The sequence below is a fragment of the Morchella importuna genome, assembly GCF_003444635.1.
Source record: "Morchella importuna strain M04M26 chromosome Unknown Morimp01GS015, whole genome shotgun sequence".
In the NCBI taxonomy this organism is placed as follows: domain Eukaryota; kingdom Fungi; phylum Ascomycota; class Pezizomycetes; order Pezizales; family Morchellaceae; genus Morchella; species Morchella importuna.
In genome coordinates this window covers 358,418-380,284 of record NW_025763412.1, presented here as the reverse complement: position 1 = coordinate 380,284, position 21,867 = coordinate 358,418, and the positions used below count along the sequence as shown (strand labels likewise).

The window sequence follows — 21,867 nt, the reverse complement described above, 5'->3', positions numbered from 1 at the left end:
TATGAGTTCTCGGGCTATCTTTGACTTCATAGAGACAAAGTCTCCCTGCCTATAAGGGCACATATCCCACAAGAGCACGACCTCGGTCGAGCCACATCTGTACCTATATGGGGCGAGTCGTCTATACCGGTCAGGATCTATATATCGAACAACCTTAGCACCATACCCCAAGGAAGGGAATTGGTAGCCTATGCATACAGAAGCATATATAGAGAACATCCCCAAACCACGCCAACATACAATTCAAGAGTCAACAACAAAACCACGCCAAAAAACCACCGAGTGACACGCCATGACGCCCCCCGCCCTCACGCTCCCATCTCCCCACAACCCACCGCCCGCAAAACCAGGAACACCGCTAGCAGACATTTCATTTATTCCTATAACTCTAATCTATTGCGCGCTACCAGTAGGCATTTTGAGTATACAACACACGAGCACTCGAAAGGCAGAGAGAAAAAAAAGAAACAAAAAAAAAAAGAGATAAAAAAATAGGAGATATGAATAAGATGACCCAGCTAGCTCTTTGGAATATTACTTATAATATATACACCGCCACAGAAAGCACAGATGCAGATAAACGGCCCCAAGCAGGGAACGGACGAGATAGGAAGAATACAAGAGGAAAAGATGTAACACCGCGCTAAATATCCCAAAGACCAAGGAGGAGGAAAGATAGTAAAGAAAGAAAGAAAGAAAAAGAGAGGTAAGAGGGAAGTAAGAAATGGATATAAAGGGAAAAAAAAAAAAGGAAAAAACCTAAAGAAAACCCCCATTGAAAGCTGACGATAACAAAAAAAATGTAATGAGACACCAATAACAGATAAAGAACAATAAAAGAACCAGCACCGCACCATGAACCACTACCACAAACACCCAAAATCAAACACCACAATCGCGGCCACCACCCTCCCCTCCTCCCTCCACCTCGTCCTCAGCGCCAAATGCCTCTCACTCCACTGCACGCCATGCAAAAACTCATTAAACACCTCCCCCCTCACCTCCACCACGCCCCCTCCACACACCTCCACGCCCGCCCTCCCCCACCCGCAACCCTCACCACCATCCGCCCACTCTGCACCATCACCCTCTCCCCGCCAGTCCCCACCCCCGCGCCGCGATACGAGCCCACATCAATCCTGAAGCGCCGCATCGCGCCCGCATCCCCGCTCGGCTTCACATTATAGAACGTAGCACTACACTGCTCCTCCGGCAGGAAGATCTCGAATCGCTGACAGCGGTCACGGAACGTCTCCTTCTTCTCCACGACCCCCACCGCCGCCCCCACCGCCGCCGCCGCCGCTACTCCCGCCGCCGGCGGAACAGTGGCCGGAACGGCCGGCACGGCCGCGTCGTCGATGGGGATGCGGAAGCGGCGCTGAAAGTCCTTTCCCTCGTCGATGGTGGAGCGGTATATGCTGTGTACCATTTCGAAGCCAGCCGGCGCGGTCGGGTTCGGCTGGACGCTCCACGCGGAGAAGGAGACGGTTGACGGGGCGACGGCGGTGTCTGTGTCGCTATCGTATGTGCAGGTGCAGGGCGCAGGGTGTCCTGGGCAGGGCGGCTGCGGGGGCCGTTTGTCGATGAAGACGAAGCAGCTCTCGACGATCCAGAAGACCTCGCCCTTGGGCGGGTAGTCCATGTAGAGGTCGCTCTCGACGAATGCCCTGTCGCCGAAGCGGTTTCCGAGGAAGGGGGAGTGCTTGAGGTCGTATTTTGCGAGGAGCCTTCCGGGGGGGCCGTCGTTGATGGAGAAGACGCGGACAAAGACGGGGCCCCAGAGACTGGGCAGGGCGTCGGTGTCTTCGTGGAGGATGATGAGGCGCTTGAAGGGGCGGTCGGTGACCATGACGAAGAACTGGTCGCCGTTTGAGATCTCGGAGGAGCGCTCGAGCTCGGTTTCGAGGAGGGTCTCGCCCGTGAGGATGTTGTGGGCGACAAAGTGCAGGGTGGCGCGGTTCTGGGCGATGGGCGTCTTGCGGATGTAGGTGAGGCGGTCTTGGGCAAAGTCGACTTCGCCGAGGAGGCGCTGCGGGAGCAGGATGGGCAGCTTCCAGAGGAGTCTTGCGCTGGGGATTGCAAAGACGAGTATTCTGTTCCCATCAGCCACCGCCATTCACTATCAATCTCTTTTTATTCTTCTTCTGCTTCTTCTTCATCTTCATCTTCTAGGAATCCACTCACAGTGCTCTCCGTCCAAAGCCGTAGCCGTCCATGGGCGAATCGTAGAAGTTCAACGTCACAACGAGCAACCCCTTCCCCATCTGCACATTCATCCTCGCCCTCACCAGATCCGACATCTTTACGGCGCCCCCCTCCAAGCACAGCGGATCCAGCGCGAGCAATATCCTCTTGTCGCCCTCGAGGCTCTGCACCCTCAGCACACGGTCCTCATGGCTAGTCCAAGCCGCATAGCCGTCGGCGGCATCCCACTCGATCGAGGCCTCGTCGCTGCAGTCCAGCAGCACCTCATGCACCCTCGTCGGCAGCCCCAGTCGGCGTGTGTGGAAGCGGTATGCGGCGCGGCGGTAGGGCAGCACAACGCTGTGCGGGTTGGGGAGGCTTTCGCGGAACTCGACGGCCTCGGCGGTGCGCGGGAAGTGCGAGATGAGCGCGATGCGGGCAATGTACTCGGAGGTGAGGAGGCGGTACCAGGTGCGGGAGACACGCTGTAGACGGATTATATCGATGGGATCCAGGAGCTCGATAATGGGGGCAATCTCGAAATCGCCGAGATGAGTAAAGGGGTCCATGGACGGCATGGAGGGAGAGGCGGAGAGGGAGGGGAGGGGAGGTGACGGATACTTGCTGTAGCAGTTGCAGTTGCAGTTGCTGCTGCTAGGAAGGAGGAGGAGGATATGAGATAAGTATTCCTTTCCCTATTCTCTCTCTCTTTTTTTTCTCTCTCCTTTCCTTTCTTTTTCCGCACTCTCTGTGTCGCGTGAGAGCTATGTATCTAAAGGAGGAGGAGGAGGAGGTGTGTGTGCTGTATGCTGCCGCAGGAGGAGGAGGAGGAAGAAGTGTGGAATGGATGGACGCAGAGAGGTGCCACTCCGAAGCAGGGCACGGAAGGATGCGATTGGTGCGCTCAAGGCGGGAAAGAGACAGGCGGGTGGTGCCGTTGCTAGGAACAAAAAAACCAACAAAACGGACCCCACGCGAGATGTGGGGGAGAAGAGATGGGCACTAACAGAACAGAGATTAACGAGATGGATTAGATAGATAGAGGGGGGGGGGGGGGATAGATAACGGTGTAGTACATGCACGAGGATATTCTGATGATAGATATATATTGGACACAGCTGGGAGGATGCTGAGAGAGAGAGAGAGTGGGCGAGCAAGTGAGCAGCCAGATCCTCTGTGACGTCTCTCTCCTCGGCTTAATATGCGTCTTGAGAAATCGAATGTTGACCGTATCGATATGTATGTATGTACTTTATGTATGTAGGCACTCCAATTCCAGCCATCAGCATCGACAATCAGGAGCTCCTTCGTCCTTCACTACTAGCAATCCGGTTTACAAATCGATATCTCATAAAGACATAACACTGTGAAATATCCAGCACTGGCTACAATGTCTAAGGTAAGCAATTGATGATCTACTGCACTTTATCCACTGCCCGTACCTACATGATGTATGATGTGCCTGTGATCATAACTCGGCCGCGCATAAACAAATTCAAAAACAAGGGCTAGGTTACATACTTATCTAATTGCTCTGCGCATCTCCCGGCGCAGCAACGACACACGCTGCTGCCAACCAACAGCAACAACCCCTGTCACGCACCATCACAAATCACACACCCTCAGTCTCTCACACACCACACTCCACACACACCACACTCCACACTCACTCACCCGCACTTACGCCTTAATCACTCACACGTCAAACCCGGTTCAGGTCCGGTCCTTTTCTTTTTGATACTTCGAGATACCAACACCCAAGTATCAAATACACACACACGCACGCTCACGTCTCAGATACTATCTACTATTGACAATGTCGACCTCGCCCGAATCTCAATCCCTCTCCGACTCCCACTCCGACTCCCACTCCGACTCCCACTCCGAATCCCCCGACCCCCAAACACCAGCAGCCCCAGCAGCAGCCCCAGCATCAGCACCGGCACCAGAGCCAGCACAGGCACAGGCACAGGCACAGGCACAGGCACAGGCACAGGCACAGGCACAGGCACCAGTGCCAGAACAAGCACCAGCACCAGTACCGGTGCCAGTGCCAGTACCAGTACCCTCACAGGCACCCTTCCACCCACACCCCACCTACCACCGCCCAATCCACCCCGCCCCCGCCCCCGCCCCCCTCCCCAAGCTCCTCCCCGCGCCCCTCCCCCACCAAACCCACCCACCGCACCACACCGCACCACCCCACCCCGCCAAGCCCGCCACTAAGCCCGTCGCCATCGCCGCCAACACCGCAACAATCACCATCCCCACCGAGACCAACCCCGCCAACATCCCGCGGCGCGGCGCCGAGGTCGGCATCGGCCGCCGTGGCGCCGCCGTAGCCCTCGGACAAACGGGGCTCCCGCTCCGAAACATCTCCGCAATCCTGCACCTGCCGCTGTCGACCGTGTCGGGCATCATCTCGCACGCAAAGGAGATGGCAGAGGTCAATGGCGGGTCGCCACTCGACGATATAAACCTCCGGTCGAAGCGTCGCATGGGCAGGCCGAAGAAGTGGACCGTGGAGGAGAAGAGGGTGGTAAGTTGCCCCACAACCCCCCCCCCCCCCACAAACGCCCCCAACCCCAACCCCCCGTGGAGGGATGTACTGTGCTGGGTAGGGACTGATGGATGGATGGGGAGCAGGTCATACAGGTGTGTACGCGCGATGCGAAGCAGCGGGCAAAGTCATATGTCATGCTGGCGAAGGAGTGTCCGTTCAAGATTGACGAGCGCACGGTGAGGCGGATTATGACGGAGGCTGGGTATGACCGCAGGAGGAGCCATGTGCCCGATGCGGCGGAGAGGGTCTCGGATGATGTGGATGAGTAGTGTAGTGGACGACCCATGAGGAGGAGGAGAAGGAGTAGGGGAGGGTTATGGCGTTGGTGAGTTTGGGTTGGTGTTCCCTTTTTGGCTTTTTTTTGTTGCTTGTGTTTGTGTTTGTGTTTGTGTTTGTGTTTGGGGTTTGGGATATCGTGCTACTGGGTTTGTCATTTTGCAGCTGTGGGACAGGGCTTGTTGTGTGGGCCGATGGAGTGTGGGCAATGGGTGGGATGAGAGAGAGAGAGAGCCAGAAAGTGAGGATGTGTGTGTGTGTGTGTGTGTGTGTGAGAGCTGGAGTACCGATACACGATGGTATCGACCATGAGGGCTTGGAATCCCTCCCTGACTCCAAACCCTCATGGTGAGCGGATGAGATGATTTGTTTGCCTCCAATGCGGATTCATATTCCATATATGCCAATTGCCCCCCCGCCCTCCCCTTTTAATTTTTTTTCCATGTCGCTGCTCGTTATAAGTAATAGCCCCGAGAGTACGTTTGTTCCCGCGTATATATATGTGGTAATAGAAAGAATTTACCCAATACGTACGAGTGGTGGTGATATGTAGTTGCACTAGTGAGAAACAGATCACCCTGTATGGCCAGTCCTCAAAACTGGAACTCAGTTCTTTAAAAGCCCGTCCCCATCCTCAATCCATGTCCGGGAACACGTATCTAGCACATGTAGCTCCTTCCCTCCCTCATCGACTATCACTCGCACCACACCATGGCAACGAGTGATCGATGCCACATGTTCACGGTACGTGGGCGGCTAGCTGGGGGTATCATAGCTGCGTGTATGCAGTGGGAAGCTGGCCGGCGGCGGCTCGGAGAGGTAGGATTGTGGGCGGGTGACTCAAGAGCGATTCAGAGAGCCCCCCCCCCCATTTGCCCAGCTGTGCTTTGGTTTACTAGTGGCTCCTGGGGCTGTTGGCATTGTTCTTCCCTTGGTTGTACGTAGGTAGGTGTAGAACTGGCTTTACATCTACCCTCGCCTTCTCTGACCATTCCCGCCTCTCCTTCCCCCGGACCGGCTCTGCTTGAGGCTGTGGACTGCTTAGGTGGAAAGAACGCCCGTACCCATTAAGGGAGGAGTCCGTCAACTACGTACTATAACAGCCATGACACTCTATGGCCATCTACTATCTCCATAACATATATTCTGCCCACACACCAGACAGTCGAGCCTATGGTCCAGTCTCAGTCGTGGGCCGGTCCACTACGGTCGTCCTGTAGTACTAGGTTTAATTTATAGGCAGCGGAGTAGTGCTTGGTGATTTTGTAAGTGATCTTGATCTCCTGCAATCTAGAATGGTTCTAATTTAAAAAAAAAAAAAAAAACTTGGTTTTCTTAGTACAGGCATGGTGTATGTGCCGCTAGATTTTGACGTTGGCTGGGCTAGGATTACGCTCTATCTCAGAAAAGCTTGTCTACTTACTAATGCTAGACAGCCGTATGCTAGTCTATACAGCTAGAAGCTCAAGAGCCGGCCCGGGGGGAAGATTCCTCAACGGACATGTCCACTGAGGAACTGGCTATTGCGGATCAATCCTTTTATGACAGAACCCATTTTCTCTTAGCTAGCGAAGCCTCGAAGGGTGGCTCGAGGCTCCTCAACCCTATGGATTACTATATGGACATATGCCAATATGATGCGACTTACTATTTGATAATACTTGACGCAGTAGGTCTTGATAGCGGTGTCGGTGACTAGCCGTTATTGAATGAAAAATGGACTGGAACCTATCTATACTGGAGCACTTATACCAATTTTGATAAACAAGCTCCAAACGACCTTAGATATAAAGGCGTTGTTCAATACCTACTTACTCAATGCTGTCCCAGGCCGTGGGACTGGTATAGTTGAGAAACAACGACCGTTTTAGCAATGGTACAGTCAGGTTCCAGACCTTATATATTTACTATATTTGGCTCAAGATACACAGCCAATGAACAAGCTAGTAATTAGTGCACTCGAGAATTGAAACTGATTGTATTTTCTGGCAAGGAAGTCATCAGGCGAATAAATACAGTTCACCTCACCCACTACTCTCAAATGAGTGGTTCTAGAGTTGACACGGGCAAATAAGATGAGACCCACTGTTTTTTGTCTACTCCCGCTGATACTGAAAAATACATTATTGGTGTAGTGCAACGACTGTTATTTATTGTCTAGCTTTCTAGATATAGCTCGTTTCATTTCTCCTGGTGAAATGAACAAGAAAAATATTCTGCCATTATGGATTTCACTCCTAAAATTTTGTGGGGAGCAGCCTCTCCGAATGAGATCCGTAGCGCATGAGAAGGAATCGAACAACTGGAAGGTCAATGATACACTTATAAATGTCCCGAACAGGTTTAGCCCTTTGGGCCCCAAACCAAGCCGGGTAGCTCGCAGCCAACAGAACCTCGAGGAAGTGTTAGGAACTTTACGGCCGCGGTATTAGGGGAATGGGGTGAGTGACAGCTCCAATGTTCGTCATAACCTAGTTGCCCAATTGATTCTATGAGTACCAATAACGAGGAACCTGGGAATCATCCAGTGATGGGATCAATGGCCAGTTAAGCTGTTAAGAACCTATAATTAATTAAGTACGTACGTACGTGCGGCACTAATAATTCATCGGACATAGCCATGATCGACCTTACAATTACCGACTATTGAATCGATTCGGATAGCATCGGGAGAAAAAGTTTTGAGCAAACTCTTCATCATGCGTTTGGGAGTTAATCATACCTAATAACGTTTTCATACTTGTTACCTCAATGCTTCTTAGCGTTAACAATTCAGGAGTCAGGCAGTCAACTTCTCAACAAGTTGTTCTTGGCCTCGCAATCCATCCGTTCATGCAAGGGGGAGTAAGGTTATCCCCAGGTCCGCCCCCTCCCCAAAAAACGAGGCCAACCCCAGGAACCAGCACCATACATACATAACAAAACGACGCGTAAACCCAAACGCTGAGTGACCTTCTTCAAAAGTGTTTTTTTTTACACAACAGCCTGAATTCAAAGAGTTAACCAGAAGCCACTGGTCTGTTACACGTGCCTTGATCCGTCTGCATTGCATACACATCGTTGGTCTGCAACCCGCTACTTACGGCATCAACCCTAACCCTTGTCCTCCCGTGGACAGAACAAAACTCCCGACGTCACACTCTTGGTTGGGGGGATTGTGAGTTTCCTCTCTCCACGGCGGCGCCGGGCCCTTGCCTTAGCTTTGATGCCCAGTTAACAATATATTTATTAACCTGTTTTCTTTATGTATGTGCCGCTGGGTGTGTACGATCTCTTACCAACAGCTACATACCACCGCCGCAGCCTCCCTCCTTCCTCCCCTCCCTCCCTCCCTCCCTCCCTCCCTTCCTCGAGAGAAGAAAGGAGAAGAGAGAGAGAGAGACTAGACAAGCTGGCTGCCTGGGCTGGGCTTCCAACTTTTCCAACAACTCATCATTTCTACCCACACCAATTCCTGTTCCTTTTCCCGATGGAGAAGCTGTTCCTGAATGTACCTTCCTACTGTACATAACAGCCACTTGATATGTAGATACCCACAGACGAAGCAGAATGGAGCACTTGTAAAGAAGGAAAAAAAGCGAACAATGTGCCACAACACCCTAACCCTCGTAGTATTAGCATATCACAGTCTTCGGCCTCCCCCTAGGTGATGATTGATAATTGATCTCCCTCTTCCCCTTGCAGCCCAGTTTCTTCTTCTGCCAGAGAGCAGAACAGGCCACGGGGGGTGTCTCTATTTTCAGCCTCGCTGTCTACATACTTACCTCTCTGGCAACCCACCACAACCACCTCTGCGCGCTGATCGATTTTTATATAAACCATCCATTCCCCTTCCCTCCCTCCTCTTAAGTTCCCCCACTGCATCACCCCACAAGAAAAAAAAACGCGTCCAAGTATATCACTTATACACAATGTCTACCCGTAAGCGCAAGCAAGAAGCCGGCGAAGAGGCCTCCGAGGAGGAGGAGCTCCAGGCCCTCCCCTCTGACGACAGCGAGGAGGAAGAGGAGTACGTGTTTCCTCTCCTGCATTTCCCAATGATCCCCCAACTAACAGCGGGAAGATATGTCGAGTCAGAGCCCGAAGACTCTGAAGCAGAGGACTCTGGGGCGGAAGCCTCAAAGCCCAAGAGACGCAAGGTTGAGCAGGCGCCCAACGAGGACGATGAGGACGAGGAAGATGAGGATGGTGAGGGCGAAGATGAGGATGAGGAGGCCGAAGGTGAAGGCGACGGTGAGGGTGAGGAAGAGGAGGCTGAGCCCGAAGAAGAGGAGTCGGAGCGTGATCCTCACGACGACTCGCACGATGATGAGGGCGACGATGGTATGTAGCAATTGTTTCTCCTGTTTTTAATATTACCTAAACCGCCCCTCTGTTTGTTTGTTTGCTTCAATCGCTAATCCGCTGTCATGATTGATAGACGCTGAAGGCGAGGATGACGATAAGAAAGATACTACTGCAGAGGAAGAGGAGGACGCGAAGCCTGCAGCTGCAGAGAAGTAGAGTCACCACACAACCGGTGGTGGTCCCTCTTTGAAGGATTTGGGAAAAAAAAATCTATCTTGTATCTTTTGCATCTTTTTCTTTCTTCTCTTCTTGTAATTCATAAGTTACACTAATGTACGCGTCTTTGTCTGCCTGTCCATTGAAGTGAATAGAATAGACGTGAATCTTGCGCAATTTGCTGGTTTGAATGGACGTACATACAGTGCTTTGAGATGATACCTATGACGTGCATACTGAAAAGTACCTTGGTAGTAATCCATCTTCTAGTGTTGTGACAGGCCCCACATACAGGTATTTCGTGCAGCGAATGAGGCGCATCGCGTATTTGAAATGGCTATCAGTTTTAGAGTAGAGATTACTTGATTTACCCACTTCAAGGTTCCAACGAAATGGAGAGCTCTGGTTGCCCGTGGCATTGAGTGGTCGTGGTATGCGACCGCACCGTACCGCGTAACCCCACAACATGGAGGCCAATGATCCATGAGTATAATTCCAGTTCAATCGTCTAATAAAGCCCCATTTACGGTTTTGACGCCCGTATGTGGTATTGTAATGTTCACAGGGATTAACTAGTGCGCCCAATGAGGTGGCTCATTGTTAGATGCTGCGTCGAATAATAGAGTACCTGCAGCATTTACTAACTACTCTACTGATTTGAAGTGAGAAATAATTAGATTCACATGGCTGCAGCTAGCTAGTGTAGCTACTCGGGTGCTATATTGGCTCAAAATATTATATTATCTGGCCAAAATATTGTAACTAGTACTACGGAGTCGTTATCATGAAGGAATTATTTACATAAAAGGTTCATCAGCCATAAAAAATTAACAAAGGAAAATATGATTGTGGTAATTAACGAATGACAACCGCCCAACTACTGCTTATACCTCTCCTGCTTGGGTCTAAACCCAACACCATACCACTTCGTCTTCAATAGCAAAGAACTGCACACCACACTAACACTACTCAGCGCCATCGCCAGCGCCGCCCAAACCGGGTCCAATCTCACACCTCCCGCAGGATACAGCACTCCCGCCGCTATTGGGAGTGCGCAGAGGTTATAGATACAGGCCCACAAGAAGTTGAGCTTGACCCGCCGGAACACGGTTCTCGAGAGCTCGGTCAGGGTCAACAAGCTGCGCAGGTCTGAGGATACTAGGATGAATTTTGCGCTACCAATGGCTACGTCGGAGCCTGAGCCAATGGCAATACCAACATCGGCGACGGTGAGGGCGGGGGCGTCATTAATTCCGTCTCCAACCATAGCGATAATGGCACGGTGGGGCAGCCTGGAGGACCTCTTCTTACGATGGGTCATCTGATACAAGCGGGATCGTGGCCGTTTTCGAGCATTCTTCTGAAGGTGAAGAATCTTGTCTGCCTGAGGAGGGAGAATAGTGTTAGTTATGTTCGAAGAGAATATTTTGGGGATCAGTGGCAATACCTTTTCTGTTGGAAGTACTCCCGCGATAACATTTTCCGCCGGAATTCCTACCATTGTAGCAACAGCAACAGCAGTCTTTGGATTATCGCCAGAAATCATCCAGACCCCGATTCCGTTCTCCTGAAGACGTTGAATCACCTCCGGCGCTTCAGGGCGAATGGGATCAGTCGCGGAATATAGGGCCATAAGCTCGAACTTTTCATCGTATCTAATTGCAAGGAGCACAACGCTCTTGCCGGCCATTTTCCAGGAGTTCAAGTCTGGATTGTGTTGCTCTAAACCAAGAATACCATATTCCTCCATGAAACGCTCGTTGCCAATGATAGCCTCAAGGATCTCACCATTGGTGAATTTGAAGAATCCATGTAATCCTCGACCCGGAACCTCTTCTATTTCTGTTGGGTCAAGCCGAATTTGTTCCTTCAACTCGCAATGCTTAACGACAGCCCGGGCAAGTGGATGTGCCGAACCTTCTTCCAATTTTTGTGAGACAGTATAGATGAGTTTTATGGTCTCGGTGTTGCGGGTGAGTAGCTTCTCGTCTGTAACCTTTGGCTCACCGCCTTGGGTCAGAGTGCCAGTCTTGTCGAAAACAATACAATCGAGCCTGGAAGCCTCCTGGAAGGCTTCTCCACCTCCCTTCACCAAAATACCGTATTTTGCTGCTAATCCAGAGCCAACGAACAATGCGGTTGGTGCGGCAAGACCGATACCACAAGGGCATGCAATAACGAAGACAGCGATGGCAAACCCGAGAGACCAGACTGCCCATCCACCCTGATCCCGATCAAGATAGCTATCAGGGAGTCTTCCAGACATCCCCAAGCCCAACCAGGTGAGCCAGGTAACAATGGCAAGAAGGGTTACAACAGGAACGAAATAACCAGTGATTATATCCGCAACACGCTCAATTGGTGCACGACGGGTTTGGCCTTCACGGACAACCTTAACGATCTGATCCAACATGGAATCACCGCCAACGCTTTCAACACGAACGTTGACAACTTGTCCCTGGTTGATAGTTCCGATGAATACGGAGTCTCCCTCAGACTTATGTACCAGCTTTGATTCGCCTGTCAGTGAGGATTCATCAAACTGGGACTGGCCAGAGACGACAATCCCATCAGCAGGAGGTGAGGAACCGCGGACAACACTGATAACGTCTCCAACCTCGAGGAGGTCGGTATCGATTTTTCGGGTTTTCCAAGGTCTATTGTCGGGATAGTCTGTGTTGCTGGGATCCTTTTCTCCAATTGGGTTTCCAACATCATAAAGAAATGAAGAATCGACGCCCATGTCTTCATCACTAGCATGCACTACAAGCAAGGCTTCATCGGGGCGGAGATTCCCCAGTAAACTCACTGCATCAGCGGTCTTACTTTTGCTATAAGCCTCCAGAAAGCGTCCTATAAAATAAAAAGAGTAAAATTAGGACCTTTACAAAATTTATCGGTTGTGGGGGTTCGAATGGAGACTTACCCATCAATAAGAACATGGTCAACAACACTGTCGAGTCAAAATAGGTAGTGATATGATCAATTTTCATTGCAACCATATCCATCCCCTCCATCCCTGCGTGTACTGGCTCTAGTTTTGGTTTTGCTGCTGACATAGCCAATAACGCAACACTTGCAAAGTAGGAGATAGAGACACCCAACGAAATCAACAAGTTCATACTACCGAACCTATAAAACCTCCGTAGAAGGGGAACATTACTCCCTCTTCTCCATAGTGCTCTAATCTCGCGGATTGCTCTTCGGTGAAATACGTCCGCAACCCAAAACATGACTGGAGTACTTAGAATGAACAAAGCCCATTCAACCCTGGTAGCTTGGCCTGCCCACATTGGCTCCTCGATGTAAAGACGGGTCTTGTTATTTTTGGGGACCAGGGTCATGAAAACAATTCCGAGAATGAAAGTTGGGATGGCAATGATTATGCAGAGAATCAAGCGTATCAATATTCGTCTGCGTTCCCGGAGTTGGAGTCTTCGGGATCGTTCTTCCATCGTAGGTGGATGATAGACCGAAACATTAAAATTGGGCGAGGCGGAGGATATTGCTGCAACGATATGGCGTAATGTGAAGCTTGGTGCACAAGGGTAATATTTGATACGAACAATCGGAGACTCTAGAGTAAGAGGTTTTTCGACGACCAGTTCCGGGAATGTTGATTCAAGTGCATCAATGACCTTTTTAGGGCAATGCTCACAAAACATCCCATCCACTCTCAAATCTACCTCCCTCGCAACCTCAATCTCATATAAACCTGCTTCCTCGCCCTTAGATTCCAAGGATTTGAGAGCCTCTAGAGCACTCTCAAATCCAGCATCCTCAACCTCACTCACAACTTTGTCAGCGCCGGCTTTGGCGCCACCGCTGGCTTTGGCATCAAAGACAACAGTCCCGCTGCCGCCCATGAGGTTGACACTAACGGATTTGACGAATGGTAATCCTCCGAGAATTTCTGTAATGGAATTGGAGCAAGATGCACAAGTCATCCCACCAATCGATATAGTAGCTTCGTAAAGACCTTCATTCTCTGCGGGTAAACGTGTCGCTGAATTTGGGTGGGATCGTACGACTTGAGATGTTGTGAACTCAGAATCTGTAGGAGAACTTTGGGGCGACGAAGAGTCCGAGAAGCTATCTGATGAAGTGACGGTATATTCTGATTTGCCAGCTCCATGTGATTTCTTCACCTGCATCTCGGCCTCATTCCTACAAAGTTCGCAGTTTTCCAGATGCTTCACTCCTCCGTGATTTCTTTTGCCTTTGGCGTTGTTTCTGACAATGGCCTCCCTGAACCGTTCTGCAATCTCTTCCAGACCTGACTCGGGTTCTTCTTTAAATGTCATGACTCTACCATCTACTGGATCATCCTTCCCATACCCATCGGCGCCCATAACCCTGACACTATCAACCTCAAACTCTGCTTCGACGAGGACTCTTATTATCTCTTTGGGATCAAGAGAATGACTATGGGCTACTGTGACGCTATGATCTAGGATATTCGTCGAAATCCGATAGGGGGCTGGTGCCAGTCGAGAAAGAAGCTCATTGATAGTTTGACTGCAAGTCGGGCAGTGGAGGTTTGATATAAGAAGATTTGTGGTGACATGAGGTGGGACTGGAGGGGATCTTCCATAGGACTGAATCCGCAGTATTGGTGTGATACTCGTACTAGTGTTTGATATCGCAGATATCCGCTTTGGTGGTGGTGAATATGTAGATTTAGGCGTGGGGGTGTGGGACTGGATAGGCTTTCTAGGTGGTGAATGCATGGTGTTATTATAATTGAGGATTTAAAACGGGTGGAAGCTCTATTATATATAGGGAATTATATGTTCCGGTATCAAGAAATAGAGGAAGAAGGATTAAGATAAAGGCCCTGATAGATCAGAAGGTGGGGTAGAGAGAATACCGGCGGGACAGTTAGGGAATTTAACAGATATCGATACATGTAGGTATCTTGGCTTATTATATACCAGCACCAACAAAGGAAATCCGTCGAGATTCTGCTGAGCTTTAATTGCGTAAAAGCCTGATCACCGGGATAACCCACAATACACTTACGCATACACACACACATAGAGTAGGAATCCAATACACGTGCCATGGCTCAAACCCACTCATCTTTCCTATGTGAGTAGAGCGGATCGAGAAAGCTACTGGATTCACTCAAGCAGGCAAAAACTGCTCCGTCAAGTAGTATACACTGCATTCTGGAACCAACGGGCTTGCCACCTCTTCTTAGCAATTCTCGGGTAGGGAACTGTAAAAGCAACCTGTTCCTGCAGCTCCATCAGCACTATTGCGGGGTTATCGCTTGCCCATTCGTGCCCTTCTCATTCATCTTTGAGTACAAACAGGCTTGTATGGTACTAGATATCTCGGCAAAGGCACGCTAGCGAATTGTGCGTTAACTACCGCCCACCAGCAGACCCCCGCTGGCACCCTGCAACACATCCTCCTTCCTCCTGATATGCTGGTTATCGTATAATAGCGTACTGATTTGCCAAAGACGGCCGTTATCGCTATGAAAAGTGATGAGGTGAGGTGACTCTTGAGTTGTTCATCATGCCCCACCACAACCCGAAGCCGGATGGCAAATTCAACGTTCAACTCAAATGGCGAGCTGACGGCCCTCTCACCGCTTTCGTACGATGTCGTCTATTGATCAGCATAAATTACAGGGATCATTTTTTTATCTTTTTTACGCGAAAAGAACGCGCATGTCCGCTGGAAACCGAGCTACCTACGACTTGTTCTGAATTAGGTTAAATAAAAATACCTTGGCATATAAAATTCCTACTACTTTCACTTCCCACTCGAGGAAAGCAAAAGCGAACAACGTGAGGTCTACTTATTCCAATCTTCTAAATGTTTCTAAATGTTTCTAATAACTACATGTACGCTACAATTCTCCCCCGGCTGATCTTCAGTCATATATCAAATCGGAGAATTAATAAGCCGAAACTCCACACACACCTAGAGGCTAGAGTTACCAGGAGCTGTCAAACCGAAACCCAGGAATGTACCTGCACCTAGTCTTGCTAGTAGACAAGGAAAAATCGTCTAAGCTTTTCAAAATATATCTATGGTCAACATGTATATGGATTAGAAATGCACTTTGGAAATAGCCACGTTACGAAACGAATATCAGTATCCACGTACCAAACGATAAAAACTTATGACTCTTAATACATACTCCTTACTACAACACACCTAGGTGCAAAAATGCAGTCAATCATTTCCATTACTGCTAGCACTCGTACAGATACTAGTCCCAGCATACAGTCTAATTCATCTTGTGCTAAATTTTATATTTTCTAAGACTGATGAACAGTGGAGGGTCGTATGAATACCTACATATAGCTATAAGCGCTTAAAGTTGACATCGCCATAGGCTTATCCCTTGGACGGATGAAAGTTGTCAAATTCGCGACCACACTCTTTCAGCTATCACTAGCCTAATATAGCAATTGTTGGAAATTCTTGATTGGTTCTGTTGTTTCCAACCGTAAAAAGCAAGATGGTTCCCTTACTAAGTGGTGCACGGTCCAGGTCGCGAATTTGACAACTTTCATCCGTCCAAGGGATAATTAGTGATAAGGTTACACAGCACATCAACCGCCAGAAATATACGGTACTAAGTAAACATTGTTGTTTTTCGAGACACGCAGATGTTACTTTATCGTATTTATCGTTATCACATTACTGATATTATTATCATGGGGCAGAACCCCTTGAGTCCTACAGTATTGTAGTTACTCCTATCTAACTCAACTACACTCCATTAGATTGTGGTTAATAATGTCATTTCTAATCCCTGTCTGTAAATACAACGTCATACTACCTTCGCTAGAAAATCTTAATACTCCGCCTCAACTTTGGATACTAGCTTGATAGTCTGAAACATTGGTCTCCAGGAAATGTCTTCTTCGCGCCAACGCCTATAACAACCGTTTGGTACCTCGCTGGCATTTCCACCACTACATTTCACGTGTAAAAGTCGAAACGTGCCAACACGGGTACCTGGCAGCATGGAGCCAATTATTGGAATACATACCCCTACCCTATATTGCTTCCGCATTATCCGACACGTCTTTTTCCGCCAGTTGTATGCCCTCCAAGTAACCACGTCTCAATACCCCCCGCCAAGGGGTCTTCACTCTACATACTCTATGCAAGAAACAACAAGACTAGGTTTCAAAGTTCATACTTCAATGGCCCGACCAAAATATGCATTCTCCTGCATTTCAATAGTTTTTTTTTCAAAGATTTGGGGGTAACGAGGACGTACAAGCTTTTTCGTGAAACGTGCAGGAAGGTTTCCCCTACTCCCCTGCGTAGTTTGACAACAAATGAGAGAGGCATGTTAAGGAGATTGAAATAAATCTTCTGTATCAGATTGAGTCTGGGAACTCATACTCCAGAGTTGTCCTTCTTTAGAAGTATTTCCATACGAAGGCTTGTCGGTTTCAGACTTCGTATCGGCGTCGCAAGGATATACACATGACGATTACAGTTCTCTTTCTTTGTTTTTTATATTCCCAAAGTTACCAACGGTCCGCGATATCACATAATGGATTATCGGATGATAGTAGGTGACGGTTTCATCCGGTTCAGTGGGGTAAGCTCCGCCGTGATGCCCAGGTGCCAAGAGCGCCAAGATACACGAGTGATTGATTGTGATCCGTCCCACGTTTGAGAAGACTCTAGGGAGATAAATAGACAGCGCTCAAAACCGCACCGGTTGAAAATTTAGTTTTACAAGATTAACTTTGCATGGTAACATGAACATGCCTTATCATCGGCGAAATGTCAACAACCTGTTGCTGAGTATTTCTCAGCATGGCTCGGCAGAGGTGAGTACAACCTGCAATTTCGATCTCACTCACACGCATTGCATAATCGCATGAAAAATCGCAACACTTACTTTGCTTGGTACAATATTAATAACTTGGGGTACTACTCGTAATTTCATATCGTTTGTGCAAAATCCTGCATCCCTTAAACTGTCCCGGAAGAGGTTGATACAGGTCACAACGGTTCACGGCTAGATCTAGAGAGGTGCTAGTGATACCCAGAGCGGCATTAGCAACAAATCAAATCTTGATGTAGTAATACTGCTGCCCACCATGGCACCTTGAAGACAGAGGAAGGGATAAGGCTCCAGATTTTGGTGTATGCAGTCTAATGCAGACCCAGCTGTGTTCACAAACGCTATGAAATTACGAGTACCGCAGAAACTCGCCAACTTGATTATCTCCGTGCAGGGATTTCTTCATTGATGATTGGCTGAAAGGCAGAGATCAGCTTCAGATATTTCCTCTACAAGTTAGTTTTTGGTCAGATCCGCTAGCAAAGTTCGTGAGTTTTTGCGGTACTAGTAAGCCGTTGGTGCATTGTTTATAAGGCTCTCTACTCCTATTTTTCTGACGTTTGTGGATGCGACTACTCGGTCGTTAATTAAAAGGTCGGAAATTTTAGTAAGAATTTGGTTGCAACGATATCCGACCATTTAATTAACGCGCGAGCAATATTGCACAAATATAGAGTACGCCAAGCTCATGATTTTTGGTGTATGCAATACATAGTAGCACAGTTCAAAAACGTCAGTATGTCTGTTCTAGGCGCGGCGTAAGATCATCTAGAGCCCGAGGACACACCTGCTTCTAATTAAGGTCCAAATGAATATTTCTACACAAGAAACATGTAGATCAAGATCTCGATGACGCTCGAGTGTAAGGCAATGAATGTCACGAGATATTGTCACATGCATTAAAGAAATTCAGCCGAGACATTTGGTGTCAAGTACAGTCGTCTCTGGGTCAACGACGAAACCAGTTCGATGGCGAATAGGCCAATCGAAGCCAATAAAAGCCAACAAAAGCGCCCCGACTCCTTTGCTTTAACTGACTATCAGCCCAAAAAGTAGCCACTCGTCATCGAGCCGGGTTCGTCGTTGACCCAGAAACGACTGTAACCGGTTTTCCAATCCGGCATCACTTGATAACAATTAGGTAGGAGAAGAGGACTTTGAAAAGCCTAGGATACAGTTCTAGTAGGGCTTACAATTAAGGGACCCGTCTAGCTAACATGCAGCTGGAGGAATCCATTGTTTCGAATCTTTCCGTTTTCGCCAATCCAGGCGTACGAGTCGCGAGAGCTATTACTGTCAAAAGAATACTTTCTACATAAATAAATCAACCGTAACTACTACAGCCTGGGCATAAATCATCGTCATGAAACAAAACCACAGCAAAAACAGCACATTTCAAATAGCCCTTGCGCCCACCACTTTAAGATATAAATTGTTCCGTTTGCTCAAATACAAGTCAATGGTTAGGAGAATCATCTGACAGTCTTGTTGTAGCATTGCTGGTAGAGCATTTTGTTCAGTTCTTCTTAGGAAATGCGCCAGACCTCGAATTTGTGTGGGGTCTTGGCAAGATTCGGGCAAATCCTCATAACTCTCAACATATTAGATTAAGGGCCCGTTCGGTGTACATGATGTTTGGAAATCACAATAGAAACTTTAGGCCAACGATCAATTTTGAAAAATGCTATTCGCCGCCCAGCCAAATAATCCCTGCAACCATCAATTTTGACCAAAATTGATGCTTGGCCTAAAGCTTCTAATGTTACAATATAGCAAGATTACAACCGAATCTATCATAATTAAAATATCGTGATTTTGAGAATATTGTGTCATGTTCGGCAAACGTCACTTTTTACGTTAGGTGCAATGGTTACAACGGGTGTATCGTTATCGCAGTTTAAAAATTTGGGTCTGACCCAAATGTTGTAAATCGTGATGTTGGGGCTTTTAACAGTTGTGAAATGGTAACGAAAGTGGTTGCTAGAACACTACTACCACAAGATAAAATTTTCAATATCGTGATAAAGGGTCGAATATCATGATATTGCGTTGCAACCGAACGGGCCCTAAAAGGATTATAACTCGGAATATATTTGTCTCGAACCAGACCCAATCCGGCTTAGAGTAGTCGATTGCCAAGCGGAACGCCAATTTATTTATTCACACAACTTCTGGTTCGAGATAAGGAATATATGTTCTTCTATCGTATTCCTCTCTATTTTGAAAGCTCTGTGGTAATTGATAAAGAATTGAATGCTAGGGAGGTTGCCCATTGTAGCCGATTTTGGTGTGTTTTGGCGCGATGACGATGATTTATGTCCAAGAACTATACATAGTATGCTACTTAATGGTGCGCAATCATCAATAAAACTCTGGTCGTTGACCGAGTGAGAACCCATGTCTTACGGGTTTTGTTTTTGTTTAATTCATTAATTGCATATGTCTTACGGGTTTAACAACTTAGAGCGTATTATGAATTTTGACCAGCTTACTTTACAGCCGTTTTCATAAAGTTAGGCCCGGCTGAGCGTTGTAATACATAGTGTGAATCTTCAGTTGACTACCTCTCTAAATAATTCCCATAGCTTCATTAGGCAATCCGGCAGAAACTTTAAATTCAGATACCTAAACTGGTATCTCGAACTGCCTAATGATATGCTTAACTTTGCAAGATTCACACTATGTGTTGCAACGCTCAGCCGGGCATAATTTCATGAAAACGGCTGTAATCTCATATCTACTCCCCATACTCTACATTAGAGACCGCATAACCATACCCGCAGTCCGTTTTTCCAATGTCTAATTCACTACTCCACAGCCTTCACTACTCCCTCAGCGGCCAAGCCATCAATCTCGGCTCTCGACATTCCCAACCCTGTAAGAACCTCCAAAGTGTGCTGCCCTAGCCCTGGAGGGGCACTTCTAATACCCGGTCTCGCCTCGCTATACTTCACCGGAGGGCCCACAAGTTTAATATTTCCACACAACGGGTGCTCCACTTCCTGGATCATGTTTCTTGCCAACACATGAGGATGTGATAATGTCGCTTGGATATCATTGATAGCTGCGTACGGGATCCCACTCCCGTCAAAAATTTCCAACCACTCCTTCGTCGTTTTCTTCTTTGTCTCGGCCGCGATCATGGGTATCAATATACGTCGGTTGATGACACGGATATCATTCGTCGCAAAGCGCGGATCAGAGATCCAGTCGCGTTGGTTGATCTTTTTACACAGTATTGCGTAGAGCTTATCGTTCCCACCACCGAGAAGGATATTCCCATCCGCAGTGGGGAATGACTCGTATGGAACAATGCTTGGATGGGCAGTTCCATGTCTACCACTGTCCGGTTCACCAGAAATCAATGCCGAACTGGCAATATTCGCTAAAGTTGCAACTTGACAGTCGCTCAGTGCGGCATCAATCCATTGACCTCTGCCTGTGCGCCCCCTCGCAATCAAAGCGGCCATGATACTGTTTGAGCAGTATAGTCCTGTTGTAAGGTCTGTGACTGCAACGCCAACTTTAACGGGTGGGCCGTCAGGCTCGCCAGTGATGTGCATCAGACCCATCTCAGCCTCTACAATCACGTCGTAACCTGCGCGATTACTGTATGGGCCTGTCTGGCCATATCCAGTGATACTGGCGTAGATAAGACCTGGGTTGAGTTTTGAGAGGGTGGCATAGTCGAGACCATATTTAGCAAGGGTTCCGGGGAGATAGTTTTCTACAAGAACGTCGGATTTGGCAACGAGATCGTGGAGAATGCGTTGGCCAGTGGAATGTTTAAACGAAAGAGCGAGGGATTTTTTGTTGCTTGTGTGAAGGTTAGCAAAAATGAGAGGTGGTGTATCGAGTGAGAAATTGTGATTTCAAAAGTGTAAATACCGGTTTGCCTGCATTAAGGAAATAATTTGTTAATTAATGATCTAAAAGTAAGATAAGGGATACTACATACAGCTAAGAAGTATGCACTTTCGCCAGGCCCTTCTCCTGAGAGGGGCTTAGCATAAGGAGGTCCCCACGCCCTTGTATCGTCGCCACGGACGGGGTGTTCAACCTTGATGACCTCGGCCCTGATAGGTACATGGTAACCAACTTCAATTCAGCCCGATATTCCCCGTGGAAGGTGAATGTAGAGATAGGGAAGATAGACAAACCCCAGATCACCGAGAATTTGTGTACAGTACGGCTATTCCCATCAAAAACGCGAAATTAGTACATCGTATTTAACTGGATGGAATGAATTCAAAATCGATTGTGGAGTGCACTTACACCAGCAAGGACCCGGGTCAGGTCTAGCACGCGGATACCCGCGAGGGGGTGCTTGGCTGGGTCCATGTCGGACGAATACCAGCGACGAGGGAGCAGGGCTTGAGCAGGCGCGCGACAGCTGCTTCGGATGTGACATGATCGAAAGGTGGCAAGAAGTGACATGGCAACTTTCAATCGTAAATTAAGAGGCGTAACTCTATAGATCCACTACTCTTTGTTACGGACGTACCTT

General features: G+C 48.3%; 5 protein-coding genes across 5 annotated transcripts; 2 read left to right on the top strand and 3 right to left on the bottom strand.

The window, feature by feature from the left end:
- Nucleotides 1-997: 997 nt before the first annotated feature.
- On the bottom strand, nucleotides 998-2,753 carry LAJ45_05530 (uncharacterized protein; the record flags this gene model as incomplete). The annotated part of the gene is made up of 2 exons (XM_046115101.1): nucleotides 998-2,093; nucleotides 2,185-2,753. 2 exons carry the CDS (start codon nucleotides 2,751-2,753, stop codon nucleotides 998-1,000), a joined length of 1,665 nt encoding a protein of 554 aa, XP_045971623.1.
- A 1,247-nt stretch (nucleotides 2,754-4,000) lies between these two features.
- LAJ45_05529 (uncharacterized protein) lies at nucleotides 4,001-5,016 on the top strand (the record flags this gene model as incomplete). Its single annotated transcript, XM_046115100.1, has 2 exons — nucleotides 4,001-4,723; nucleotides 4,831-5,016. 2 exons carry the CDS (start codon nucleotides 4,001-4,003, stop codon nucleotides 5,014-5,016), a joined length of 909 nt encoding a protein of 302 aa, XP_045971622.1.
- A 3,918-nt stretch (nucleotides 5,017-8,934) lies between these two features.
- Nucleotides 8,935-9,526, top strand: LAJ45_05528 (uncharacterized protein; the record flags this gene model as incomplete). Its single annotated transcript, XM_046115099.1, has 3 exons — nucleotides 8,935-9,032; nucleotides 9,087-9,346; nucleotides 9,444-9,526. The coding sequence occupies 3 exons, from the start codon at nucleotides 8,935-8,937 to the stop codon at nucleotides 9,524-9,526; spliced, it is 441 nt and encodes a 146-aa protein (XP_045971621.1).
- Nucleotides 9,527-10,403: 877 nt separating this feature from the next.
- On the bottom strand, nucleotides 10,404-14,256 carry LAJ45_05527 (uncharacterized protein; the record flags this gene model as incomplete). Its single annotated transcript, XM_046115098.1, has 3 exons — nucleotides 10,404-10,910; nucleotides 10,974-12,379; nucleotides 12,453-14,256. The coding sequence occupies 3 exons, from the start codon at nucleotides 14,254-14,256 to the stop codon at nucleotides 10,404-10,406; spliced, it is 3,717 nt and encodes a 1,238-aa protein (XP_045971620.1).
- A 5,911-nt stretch (nucleotides 14,257-20,167) lies between these two features.
- Nucleotides 20,168-21,701, bottom strand: LAJ45_05526 (uncharacterized protein; the record flags this gene model as incomplete). The annotated part of the gene is made up of 5 exons (XM_046115097.1): nucleotides 20,168-21,176; nucleotides 21,249-21,256; nucleotides 21,319-21,436; nucleotides 21,521-21,552; nucleotides 21,636-21,701. 5 exons carry the CDS (start codon nucleotides 21,699-21,701, stop codon nucleotides 20,168-20,170), a joined length of 1,233 nt encoding a protein of 410 aa, XP_045971619.1.
- Between the last annotated feature and the right edge of the window lie 166 nt (nucleotides 21,702-21,867).